This window comes from Dromaius novaehollandiae, chromosome 1, assembly GCF_036370855.1.
Source record: "Dromaius novaehollandiae isolate bDroNov1 chromosome 1, bDroNov1.hap1, whole genome shotgun sequence".
In the NCBI taxonomy this organism is placed as follows: domain Eukaryota; kingdom Metazoa; phylum Chordata; class Aves; order Casuariiformes; family Dromaiidae; genus Dromaius; species Dromaius novaehollandiae.
The window spans coordinates 188571341-188583912 of NC_088098.1; the positions used below are offsets into that span (position 1 = coordinate 188571341).

General features: G+C 37.6%; 1 protein-coding gene across 4 annotated transcripts in view; it reads left to right on the plus strand.

Moving 5' to 3' along the window:
• FNDC3A (fibronectin type III domain containing 3A) overlaps nucleotides 1–12572 on the plus strand; it is a 123521-nt gene that overhangs the window by 37088 nt on the left and 73861 nt on the right. For all 4 annotated transcript variants that reach the window (XM_026108371.2, XM_026108370.2, XM_026108372.2 and 1 more), the window contains exon 3: nucleotides 6665–6740. In XM_026108371.2, the coding sequence (XP_025964156.2) occupies nucleotides 6665–6740 (76 nt within the window). The remainder of the gene's footprint in view (nucleotides 1–6664; nucleotides 6741–12572) is intronic.

A 12572-nucleotide genomic window follows, 5' to 3' on the forward strand; every position in this document is an offset into this window, starting at 1 on the left:
TAATTGTGCAAGCCTGTCTATCCTTTATCATGTTTTTGTGACTTTCTTGGCATTTGGAAAACTTTCCCCTGTAGGTTGTAAAGTAAATGCACACTTGTGGTGCCACAGTCTTACACTGCCTTTCTTTCTTCTCAGCTGGCTGAAATTACCTTGACACTTGGCACTCTGCTAATACATTGGTGCTTCTGTTAGTATGGATATGGAAGTAGAGTAGCTTGCCCGAGTGTGCATCTTACTGAGCGAGTGAAGGGTCATTTTTAATTGTTATCTTGATGCAGTTAATGGGCTTTTTGGCCTTATTTAGTTAGTGTGCAAGCTAACATTTGAAACAGGATTAGCTAGTTCTATATCTTAAGCACCACTCTGTCGGTCGTTTGCTCCAAAGAACAACTATGTTAACCTGCATCTTCATCTGACTTGATGAAAACAGGCTGTTTAAGAAAGTGTGCTGTATTCATAAAGACAAGGATTTGTAAGACATAAATTAGCTGTATTTGACATTGTTGCCATTCTGCCTTTGAAAGACATTGCTGCGATCATATCAGTGGAGAGAAATATGTATAGGAATCTTATTTTGGCCTCTGCAGCCTTTACTTTGGGCTGATAAAAGCTTCTTCTAGGTCTTTCTGGCATTACCATTTGATCTGAAACTTTGCTTTTTTGGGGGCAGCCCTCTAACTTGAGATGGCAGCAGCTCTGCCTTGCACAGGTCTCTTTTCTGTGTTTTGTCATTTGTATCCTTAGTCTTCTAACTTTTTCCCAATTTCAGCCATTTTTTTTATCAAATTCATTTTTTCAGAGTTAGAAATAAAATGAAGACTTGAAAAAGCATTCATTTCTCAATTTGGTTCAGTACCTGAAAACATTCTCTAGATTCTCTTGCAGATAGCGGAGTTTCTTTACAAAATAAGCATTAAATTTTTTTGTTTTTTGAACATTAGTACTGCCTTACACTCTTCAGATGAAAAATCAGAATATTTTTTCTCATCCCTAGCTCATGCTGATAGAGTGAAGCTACATCATGTATGAGATCTTCAGAATAAATTATTGCTTAATTATTGTTACATCTGTTGTTAAAATTGATAGTATGTCAAAATCTTTTTTAGATATCTCTGTAGCACTTGATCTTATGACTTGAGCTGCAATAAAGTTATACTTTAATATGGAATTCTTTGGAGAGAAATCTAAAAATTGTTTTATGTAGAATTATTTTTATAAACCTATTTTTCTTATAAAACTGACTCAAATTGACATCTGGAATAGATTTTCAAAGAGGGTGTCCTTTAACTGGTCCCTCAAAAAGGCAAAATATTTTAATGCTTCTTCAGCCTACCATCAGGCAGTGTTTATGTATTAGTAACTTAAATGCGCTCAGGAATGTTCCCAGAGACTGAGGCTAGCCATCATGGAGCGAGTCTGTTCTAGTATACTATCTCACACTCCCGAATGTGCATCTGTGTGCAAAATGGGCATTAAAAATGGTCCCGGGAATCAGAATTTCAAATCAGAATTTCAGAATTGTTTGGGAGAATACTTGTTGATGCAAGGCAAAATTGTGCTAAGGATCACTGTAACAGTTTATCATCACTGGTCGTTGTTTCTCAGAGCCCAGGAACGTTCCTGAGCACCGCTTAATTTGCTAATGTAGAGGTGGGTTTAGGTGCTGCTGAAGCAGTCAAGGGGATGATGCAGGTGTCGTACAGACTAAAAACACTGCGACTGAAGTTTGCAGAGACTAGGGGCAGGGAGGGGGCAAAACAGGATTTACAATTTACACAATAAGATGGAGAAAACGTCTTCAGAACTGTTGTTCACCAAATTTCATATACAGGAACTAGGGAGTACCTGAAACTAGTAGGAGATGGGTTTAAAATGGATGAAAGAAAGGTGAGCTTCAGGAACTTGCTGCCTTAGGTTGTGTGGGGGGCAAACAGTATGAGCAGATTCAAAGAGTTTAGGTAGGTTCATGAACAGTGGAGAGAGGAACTGCAAAAAATGGCCAGGTTCACATGCTGTCCCTACATAGTATCTCCAATTATTGCGTTAAGAGTACTGGTCTAGATGGACCACCAATTTGAACCACTAACCCAGCCATGAGGGCATTTCTAATGTTATTTGGCCTGAGCAGCTGCCTAAGTTTAAACAGAGATTTCAGAAAAACCCTATTGAGCAAAACCCTATAAAAAGCTATTGAACTTTCTAATATATGGCACAATTCAGTCTTGTTGGGGAAACTGGCCTTTGCCAATCCAGATTATGTACCTTGAAACATGGTTGAGCAGCAAAATGAATGTTTTTAATATCAGGGGAAAAAAGTCAAATGTTCCATACCAAAAAAGGTTTCAATCAGTACTGTTCCTTTTTGCAATGCCTTCCTGTGTTTTAGGCTGGATTTTGTGGCTACCATTGCACTAAGAAATATAAATTCTCTGTAACCTATTCCTATTTAATTGAACCACCAAAAAAGTTTAAAATGTTCATTAGATCAGGATTAATCATCTAAAATGTCCTTTTTAGAGTGAATTAAATACCACTGAAAGATAATGAGATTTCACTGTTAAAACTCTAGGAACTGATGTTTCAAGTATTTCATGCTTTAGTCATATTGGCTGGTCATTTTGTTTCATTCATGCAAGAACTTTTTAGGATAAGTGTATAGCTGCAGCCACGTCAATTTGTATGCTAATCTCTCCAGGAAAGAGATGCTGATAATGTGGCTGATACAGACTGTTTTTCATCAGGAACTGCACTGAGGTCATATGGGTCATCATTAAATAGCTGTTTAAAGGAAACAATTTTCAGTCCCAGTGAAAATGACACAAAATTAGTTGTTGGCCTAATACTCCATTTCTTAATAGCAGTGACTTAACATATTCTGAACTTGAGGGGAAAAAAATGTCATCACAGTTATGTTAGCATTGAGAAATTACATTTTTAGATTTTCTTAAGTTTTGTTATGGCTGGCTGTGTTTGAGATGCATATGTAGGATTCTAGGGCAAGTTCCCTTTAGTTTGTTGGGGCTATGAAGTCCTTAGTGCTTGGTTGCTTTAGAAGAAGAAATGGCATTTGAAAAGTGGCTGTGTTAAGCGTGCCTTTCACTGAGGTTGATAAATCACAAATGAGTTTTTCAGGTTATTGTAATTATTGTAGAGGAGCAGGCAGCAGAAATCTAGATGGAAGAATGCATATTAGCTTTTGTGAATGAAGCAACAGGGTTTGTCACACAAAGGAGGAGGCATGGGAGAAGATGCTGAGCCGTAAGTTTTTCCAAAGCTTTTCATTTAGTGCTAGCCAACATGAGGATTTTGCCCAGCAGTGGAACGAAACTGAGATTTTAGAGTATTTGGCGTGTAAGACCACGGGCCGAATTTTGATAAATACTGACGTCAGGGTTCACGAGGTAGCGTGCTGGAGAGTGAAATATGCAAGCTTGTGCAAGGGAAGGCTGGAATGAGATGGGAAAGCTATAAATACTAGCAACCTGTAGATCTTATTTGCCTAACACCTGACACTATGAAAGATTCACATTACCTATTTCTTCAGAGAAGTTTCCTTGCATCTTTGATTATGTGCAGCAGACTTTTGTTATTTAAGAGGGAATCCCTATGGGTGACCCACTCTGTTCAGTAATGTCTCTCCTGGCCAGGAAGGGTATCAGTCTTCCTGCAGGTGTGCAGCTCTAATTTTTCTCATTGCAATTTGCAGCTACTCGGGAGGCAAGTAAGTGTCAAAAATGTCTTTCTCAAAGCAGCGATGATGCTGTGGGGTTCAGCAGCAAGTAAAAGGCAGAGAACCAGCACTGGTCACATTGACACACTTTACCCCAGCACAAAGACTTTTGAAACTTGGGAAACTACTTCAGCCCTGATTCAGACTGTCTTTTGGCACTCTTACCAACAAATACTGCCTGGCTTGGAACAGTTGTGGCTACAATGTAGAAGTAAGGCTGAATGTGGGAGCCAGTCAAATATGTAACTAGACAGCAAGCAGATATTCCAGAGAAAAAAGGATTTATTTCCTGTCCCTGAGAACTGAGCATCTAATTCATCTGCCAGAGGAGCAGCATTTAGTCAGGCAGTCTCCCAGCCGTGTTGGCTGTGCAGTTGAGATGCCCTTAGAGAAGGGAAAGTCTGATGACATCATGAGCATTGATACGGTGCTGGACTCCATCAGTAGACCCATCTCCACATGGCACAACCATTGCTAAGCATGCTCTCTCTGTGCTATGCCATGACCGCAGGGTTGAGCCTATGTCTTCTAAGATAGCTGTGAGTGAACAGCAAAGGTTTCTCACACAGGAAACCACTGCAAAAGAAAATCAAGAGGTATGTTGCCCACTTGCTGCAGTTGGGCCAGTGCATCTGTCTCCATGCTTCAATTCACTTTAGCTAGCAGGAAGCACCAATTCGGATGTCCTGCAGCAGAGGTCTGGAGAAGAAAAACCAGCAGGTTCCCAAGGCAACATCATTACCTAGGTTACCAACCATGGGAGCCAAGCATTGATATTCAAGAAGTGGGAGCAATGAAGTAATACCAGTCACTCCCCATTCCCTGTTACTTCAAAAGCAGTAGTCATGGGACTTGCACCAGCCATTACACCAAGACCTGACAGCTTTACAACTTTTCTAATTCTCGCAGTTCATACTGTAGAGAACAAGAATATCAAACTGAAAATTGTGCATGTTCCTTGACATGCCCGTGCTGCAGCCAGAATGGCTCCTCCAAGAAGTTTGGGCATTGTAAATTGATCAGAACACTTGGGCAAATCTGGCTACTAATAGATACAGAGGCATTCTCATATACCCCTGCAAAACTTTGATGTCCTTTTGTTCTGGTCTATATATCAAGCTAAAGTTTTTAATTGTAGCAGAGAGGGGAAAGTAAATCAATGAAAGACACATCTTCAAAGAGCTGTGCCAATTTGGGGAGTCTGAAGAAAAAATTGCTGAAGTCCCCCACTTAAATTTCCCTCATTTATCTTGCACTAAAGATGATATCCAGTTTCTAAAATGCCTCCTTCAAACACTTATGATAAACTCTGACAATACAATATTTTCCGAAGACTTATAGGGTCTTATTTCAAGAGCATTTCTAAGATTCTCTTGTCTCTAAGTTTAGATCATACTATATATGCTCACTTTTACTGAATTTATCTAAAATATATCTGCATACAAATCAGGAAGATTTATCAAAATGATAAAATGTAAATGGTGATCTCGTTCATATTATTTCCTCAAAAGGCCTAAGGCTTCTAAAGAGATTTCTCCAGTAACTGGGGGAACTGGGATTTCCCCAGTACTGCATCATATGAAGCAATGCAAGGTGGTCTGGTTAAAGTTTATGCTCAAAACTGAGCTAAAGCAGTATTCGAACACTGAACCACATGGCCCAAGTTTGAAAATGCTGAATATTCAGGAAATCTCAAAGTTGCAGATAGGATGGAGCTTACAATCTTTCGATTAATTTGTGAAGTTGCCCTACCAAAGGAGGAGGAATTCGTGTGATTTTTGCCTTTTCCTCATGCTTTCTTTTCTGAGGCACAGAAAGGTAGCCTGAACAGATTAGTGGTGAAGAAAGATGCAGCAAAGGAAAAAGTTCAACAAAACAGGAAGATTTGGCATTCCTCAAACGAGTAACACTTGAGTTTTTCTTTTCTTTGTTGTAAAGAAGCAGCAACAAGCACAATTTTACTTTCTTTAGCAATTTAACAACTACCTTTTTGGCCATGATATTAAAGAGGTGTGGGTGTGTGTGTCTCACCCTAATTCACATCGGGGGAGGATATACGTATACTGTATTTAGATGCATGCAAGCTAGACTGAAGACAGTTTGTATCCAGAAAGAACATAATGGGATGTACCTGATTTTTTTTTCCCCTTCATAATTTTATTTGGGTTCTTCAGTAGTTATAAACTTTTTATCTCACAGGAAAGCAGGCTTTAATTAGACTACAGAAGTCTGAAACGGTGGCAGGCATCTTCTTGGGGTACATGTCAGACTTCCTCTGTTTATTTCAGCTATTAAGTGTGCTTTTCTACCAGTTCTTCACTGCTTAGTTTTACAGAATTAGGATAATTAGCTTTCCACAAATAAAAACGTACATACTGTTTCATGCTGTGCATCTGGTGCACTTACTTTGTCATTATTTCTAATAATGTTTTATCATTAATGAATCTACAAACATGCTTAGACCATGAAAAGAAGGAAATTACGCAGTACTTCCCATATGTTGAAAACTGTTTGCCAAGCAGTTACGATTAAAATTCAAACACTGGGAATTCTAGGCTTCCTTATGAAACCTTTATATAATGGCTTGATTAATGTTGAAGCTAATGTAATTTGTTGTTGAAATAACATAAGCTATAGAAATCGCTTTTTTTATTACACTAAGCAGTCCAGAAGAAGTTTGTAGAAGTACTGTTTTACCCAGTTGTTAATCTCTCCTTGACTCTTTGAAAAATGCCTGTTAGAAATATCTGTACTCGTTCTTGCTCCTATCTCTTTTCTCTGTGGAATGAAGGCTGTAAGCAGTGTGAAGTAGAAAATAGTGTATTTATTAATCAGCAAAAAAAATTTTTTTTCTTTCAGAAAAACTTTTTTGTGCATACTGGATTTTGTAATGTATTCCTGTGTAATGGTTGTAAAAACTCTTTTATTTTTAAGGTTATTCTTGTGCAAGTTAATCCAGGGGAAGCATTTACAATAAGAAGAGAAGATGGACAGTTTCAGTGCATTACAGGTAAAGCTGATATATTTATTTTAATATTTCCTGATTCTGCATCAGGGTAGGCAAAAGGCAATTCATGATTCATGATGTTGAAGGTAAAACAGTGAGGAAAGTGGTTTTGGATAGAAGGTCTATTTAAAGACCTAAAAGATTAGATGCTGAGTGTCATTTGGTTTTATACTTGACTATCATAAGCAAAACACTTTTTCCTATAATAGGTTAAATTAAATTACGTTCAGCAGGGATGGGGGGAAATTAGTTCAGTCCACAGAGCGAATGAGCAAGTGCTGTTGTAACAGCTTTTGGTTAAGCTCATTTATTTCACAGACCTTGAGTTAAAAGTTACAGTTGTTAATTTGGGTTGAGTTTAGATTTTTTTTTTTATTCTTTGCTATCATGTGGACGTTATTTTGCCCATCCCATCATCAGTTATTTGTTATCCTGCTACCCTACTAGTAGCTGTCTGTTACCCCACTGCTAGTTATCTCTAGGGGCCAAATTGTCTCCTTTTTAAGTTCCAGCAAGATTCAGCTTCAAAATACATCCAAACATTACATCGCCATATGTAACAGGCAGTTTGTTTTCTATACTGATGTTGTTTCTATACAGATGTCATTTTCTATACCAAATCGGAATAGCTACAAAAATTAAGGCCATCTAGGGCTGCAAGAAATGAGCAGTCAAATGTTACTGTTATTTAGACTATCACTTTATTGTGTTATAAGAGCCTATCCACAAATGCAGCACTGAGTCACTTTCTCTGCTGGGCCAATGAATCCTGCACTTTCTTTTTCTGGACATTGGTTCAGCTTCAACAGACACTGTCTTGAGAAGCTGAAGCAAGGGGCTTCAAGCTCCTTTTTCCCCCTCTCTGAAGTCTGAGGCGAGCCCAAAGTCTGGTTTCCAGTGTCCTAGGCAGGTCCTTTAGCCACAAGATAACTGATCAAAGGGAAGCCTTGGATTATAATTTATGTCGACAATTCTTGAAGCTTACATGTTCATTAGAACCATTCTTCAAAACTCTGTGCTGGTTGCACAGTATTATATTGCTTCTTTTGAGCCACGATCAATTGCTATTGCAGCTCAGTTTTGTGACGCTTATTTGAAACACAGCTGTGTAATAATTATTTCACAATGTCTGAGAGGAACATAGTGGATTTTGTGTCTTGCAATTTAGGTGAAAAACAGATGATGTGTTTTCAGTCTGTGGTACAAAATACAGCATACCTTGTATTTTAATTTTGATTTATCAAATAGGCTTGGGGGAGGAGGTGAATGAATTGACACTTTCCTTGCCTGGTAATCTTGCAGGTAGAAAGTCTGTGTGATGAACTGCAAAAATATTAATTCTCTGTATGTATAGATACAGTTCTAACCTTTCAGGATACATACAGGTACGTGCTTTTGTCCTTGCCTTGTCCCTCTCGAACAGCCATCTCTCTGTTGTGGTTGACATCAAAGGCTGAAGTCTTCATGCTTTAAATCTGAGAGTAGTTACTAGCTAGGCAGTTGTTCCTGGGACTCATTAAGCCTAAGCTCAGTTATGCTCTTTACAACTTTCCTGAAAATTGGAACTGACGATCTAGGGACCTAAACCTCAAATCAGTTCCACAGCTTTTTCAAACCTTCAGATATTTGCCTTATCCTTCTGCCTTCTAGGATATGAAAACATGGCTTATAGTCTTGTAGTAAAGCAGAGAGCATAACTTAGTGGAGATTTTTCATGTTCACGGGTTCATTACTCTTGGAACAGAACCTGAGTTACACACACTCACTTGAATGTAGTTTTTCTCTTCTACTTCTGCCACTCCTGAGACGTTTGTTTCATACGAGTCTTTATGCCAGACAGATCTTTCTACCTTTTTGACTTGTTCTTGAATTGCTGGATCTCCCTGGCTTAAAGAAGAAACTCCTTCAAAAATTGATGCTGTGCTTTTTCATTATATGGATTGCAACTAGTGAGAGGAAAGTCTACTTTCTCAACAGCTTTTGCATATAGATTTATACAAAGTGAACAGTTTCACAGAGAGCATACGCTGTGGAGAGTAATATGGTATTGGTGGCTGTTATTTGCTCTGCCACAGCTTCTCAAACATAGTTTGCCCTTGATAAATTATGTATATGTGTATGTATATATATATGTGTGTGTATATATATATGTGTGTGTGTGTATATATATATACACATACACACATATAAAAAAAAGTGGATGCCCAGGTCACAAAATGGGTTACAGCCAAAAGAGGCTAGTGCACTGACTCTAGAGAAGGAAACCTCACCTCAGTTCCCTGTTGTTTTCTTCAGTGTGTGCTTTCAGTTACCAAGTCAAATTGAATTTAAAGGTGTGGAAATACCTAATGAATATGATTTGGGGGGAACATTGTGAACATGCAAGGAGGCTTATTAAAAAAAAAAAACAGGCATAAAGAAATGAAGCTAGAAAGCTGAATTTTAGTGTTGAGATGCTATTAGTAGGAAGTTGATTTACTTATGACAATATCTGTTAATACTTTTTTCCAACCTCTCTTTTTCTGCAAATATTTGCCTATTGTTATAGTCTCTTCTGACTGTGTATAGCTGTAAAAAAAATCTCTAGAAAGAATACATATTCTGCCTTTTCTGTGAAGTACTCTGCAAAAAGCGATAGTACTACATATGTTAAAAATATATATCTGCATATTACTTTGCAAAAACACAGCATGTATTGCCTACAGAGAAATTGTAATTACATGACTATGCAGTTTTTGTTGTATGTAATCTGTCATTTCCTTATATCATGTCTGAATCTTAATCTAACACTCAAAATCCACCCAGGTGAAAAGGGTAGATACAAGCAAAGGATTCGCCCCCTCCCCCAGGAAATGCGCTTTGTTACAAGTATTCCCCTGTCCCTTCCAAAGAGGTATTTGTACAGCTAGGTGTGTAATTCACTACCCTATTTATTTCCGGTAGACTACCAAGTGACCACCAAACAAATCTATCTGTTGCTCAGTTTCTGTTTGCTTTCTAGAAGGAACTGGTTCTGGCTACTTCATTTAATTCATATTTCATAATAATCAATATTCTAGAAATAACACACAGCTTAATGTTGAACAGAGTTTGATCTTTTTCAAGTAATAGAAGACTTTCAAGTACTATTTTTCTAAGCCTGTATTCTAATTTATACTTAGCAAAATGCTGGTTTGCAAATATTTGGTTTTAGTATATCTTTTTGGATTAAAATCTTGCTAAGATATGTCCAGGGAAATGGAGAAATAATTTGAGATTAGAAATAGTAGCAAGAATTTGAAATGTGATGCATTGACCAAAGATTGAAATAATAAAAGGTAACTTCAGGTTCTTGCGAGGCTATTTGCATGGGCATATGTTTAACTATAAATTATGTACATGTGGTATGAGGGGTAGTGAGCCGTTTCTAGATGGAGTCGCAACAGAAGTACAGATACAGTTGTCTTGGGTGATTTGGTAAGTCCCTGTTCCTTTGACTTTTGTGCTTAATTGATAATCGGCTCACCCTGAGATCGCACTGCGTGCTGAAGTCAGTGTTGGTTGTATATAAATACAATTATAGTGTTAATTGTATTTTCTTGCATCATATTCCGCGGCTGTTGGGAACACTAAGGTGTTTTATCAGTCTTTGTTGGTACTCGTCATAGTTATTTTACTTCTAAAGAGTACTGATCTTATTTTGGATGTTGTATGCATAGGGTAAAACTACTCAACTTGAAAACAACTAGAGTCAATGTCTCTCCGGGAAAAAGGAGAGTGTGTTATGGACAGCTCTAAAATATTCACTCTAATCTGTGAAGTACTGAAAACTCAAAGCACCAACTACTGGAGCTGCGTGCTTCTGTGGGGTAAGCTTCTGAAGCAAATACTGCACCTGTACTCAGATCTCTGTACTGCCTTCCTGGCTGTTTGCTGGTCTTAACTCTCACAGATGGTCTGTAAAGCCTTGAACATTTTGGAACTGTGAGAAGTGACAAATAACTTCTTAATGCGTGCCTTTTCCATGGCAGTTACGATGGGATGAAAAGGCTCTTGTGATTATTTCCTGGTTTGAAATCTCGAAGCTTGGCAAAAGAGCGCTGTTGTTGAGGGGTCCTTCTTCCTTGTTGAGTCCCATTCCTCTGTTTGTCAGAGTTTTGATGACTTAAAATGATTTGTGTATTTTTTCTTGATGTATTACATACATATTTCTGTAAAATAACAAATCCAGCATTGCTTTGTATTTCTGCATTTAACAGTTCTATGTCGTAGTTGCTTTTCTATTGTACGTATTTTATATAAGAAATAGTTTTACATGAGCTCTTCTGTGTGCTAACGATCAGTTTTTTATTTTAAAAAAATACTTTGTTTTGGCTGTCTAGTGTTCTTTTTGCATAGTCATGACTTCTGCCCACTCTTGACGCAACTTCAATTTAAACCATTTGTCAGCCTTTTACTTTCCAAAGGTTGTGTGTTTTGCTTGCTAAATAGATAGGAAGACATCTGCCTGTGTATCCATGTGTTAGACCAAAATGTATATTTTTAGAAGAGCTCTTAAATCTATAAAACTGTTTTCACATAGTAGAAATGTTCAGACTTCTGTGGAAACTTTCCTTAAGCCAAGATTTTCTTCTGTTAAAGTGAAATAATCAGCTACATCACAGTGATTCAGAAAACCAGGTTTGAAATGTATGAATGGGCTCTCTTTGCAGAAGTGAATTACAGCAGATCACTCATTCATGAATTCCTCCTATTGCAGAATAAATGAATGAAGATGACTCATCTTGAGCACATTTTATAACAGTCCCAAGTTGCAGCTAAGGGCTATTAAATGTTACTTGACATAATAAGAGACCATGTTATATGCCTCTCTGGAGGAAAATTGCCATTTTCATAATAAAATAAGAAAACGTATGTAAATCAGAATGAGTCATAAATACTTCATGTTTTGAAATGAAATGAAGTATCACTGTGAAGGTTAGTCTCTGGAGAAGAAAGTTAAGCAATCTTACCTCTTTTCTTTTTCCTTTAAAATAAGGAATAAAATACTTTTTAAAGTGCTTTCAGGAGAGTCAAGAGAAAAGAGGAAGATCACATCCATTCTGAGACTACAGTAGTGAAACACAGACTTTCTCTCATTTGAAGGTTAGCTTCAACTTTGCAACACCAGACCTGCCCATTATCTGGAATACTAAGTAAATAAAGTGATTTCCTGCTGCAAAGTCTTCTATGTGGTTTTGGTTGTTTTAAGATGGCATTAAAGCAATCAAACTGGACATCTTAAAATCCAAATGTAACTATTATATATGCTATAAATAACTGTTATATATGTTATCTACCATCCCCTCCTCAGAAGGGACTTTCCTAGCTGGTATCGATCTTTGGAAGAGGCTTTTTTCACAAGAAGACTGCAGCTCACTAGCAAATCCTAAGCCTCCTGTGTCAGTCGGGGGAAGTATTGCCCTGTCATTCTGTGCTTATCTTAGATTGTACAAGGGATGTCTGGCACTGCGGTAGTGATCCCGGATGTTAGTTTTAAGGATGACCTCACCTATGGAAACAATCTATTTTGCTGAATTACTCTGTATTAGCTTTAGCAGTAGGCAGAAATTAGAAATAAAAGAATATTTACATAAAAGCATAGATCTGGAACAAACTAGCAAAAACAAAAAGCAGTAAAACACTTTTAACATTATAATTAACAAGAACTCTCCTCTAGCATCTGTAGTCTTCTGCGTAGTTTGTGAGCCTTAATAACGAACCTTTCCTTGCAAGCAACCCCAGACAGCTATTTCTTGGACAAATTTTAGTGCTCTAGCTTTTCTACTCCTGTTAAAGATGGTTACTGGAGCCCTC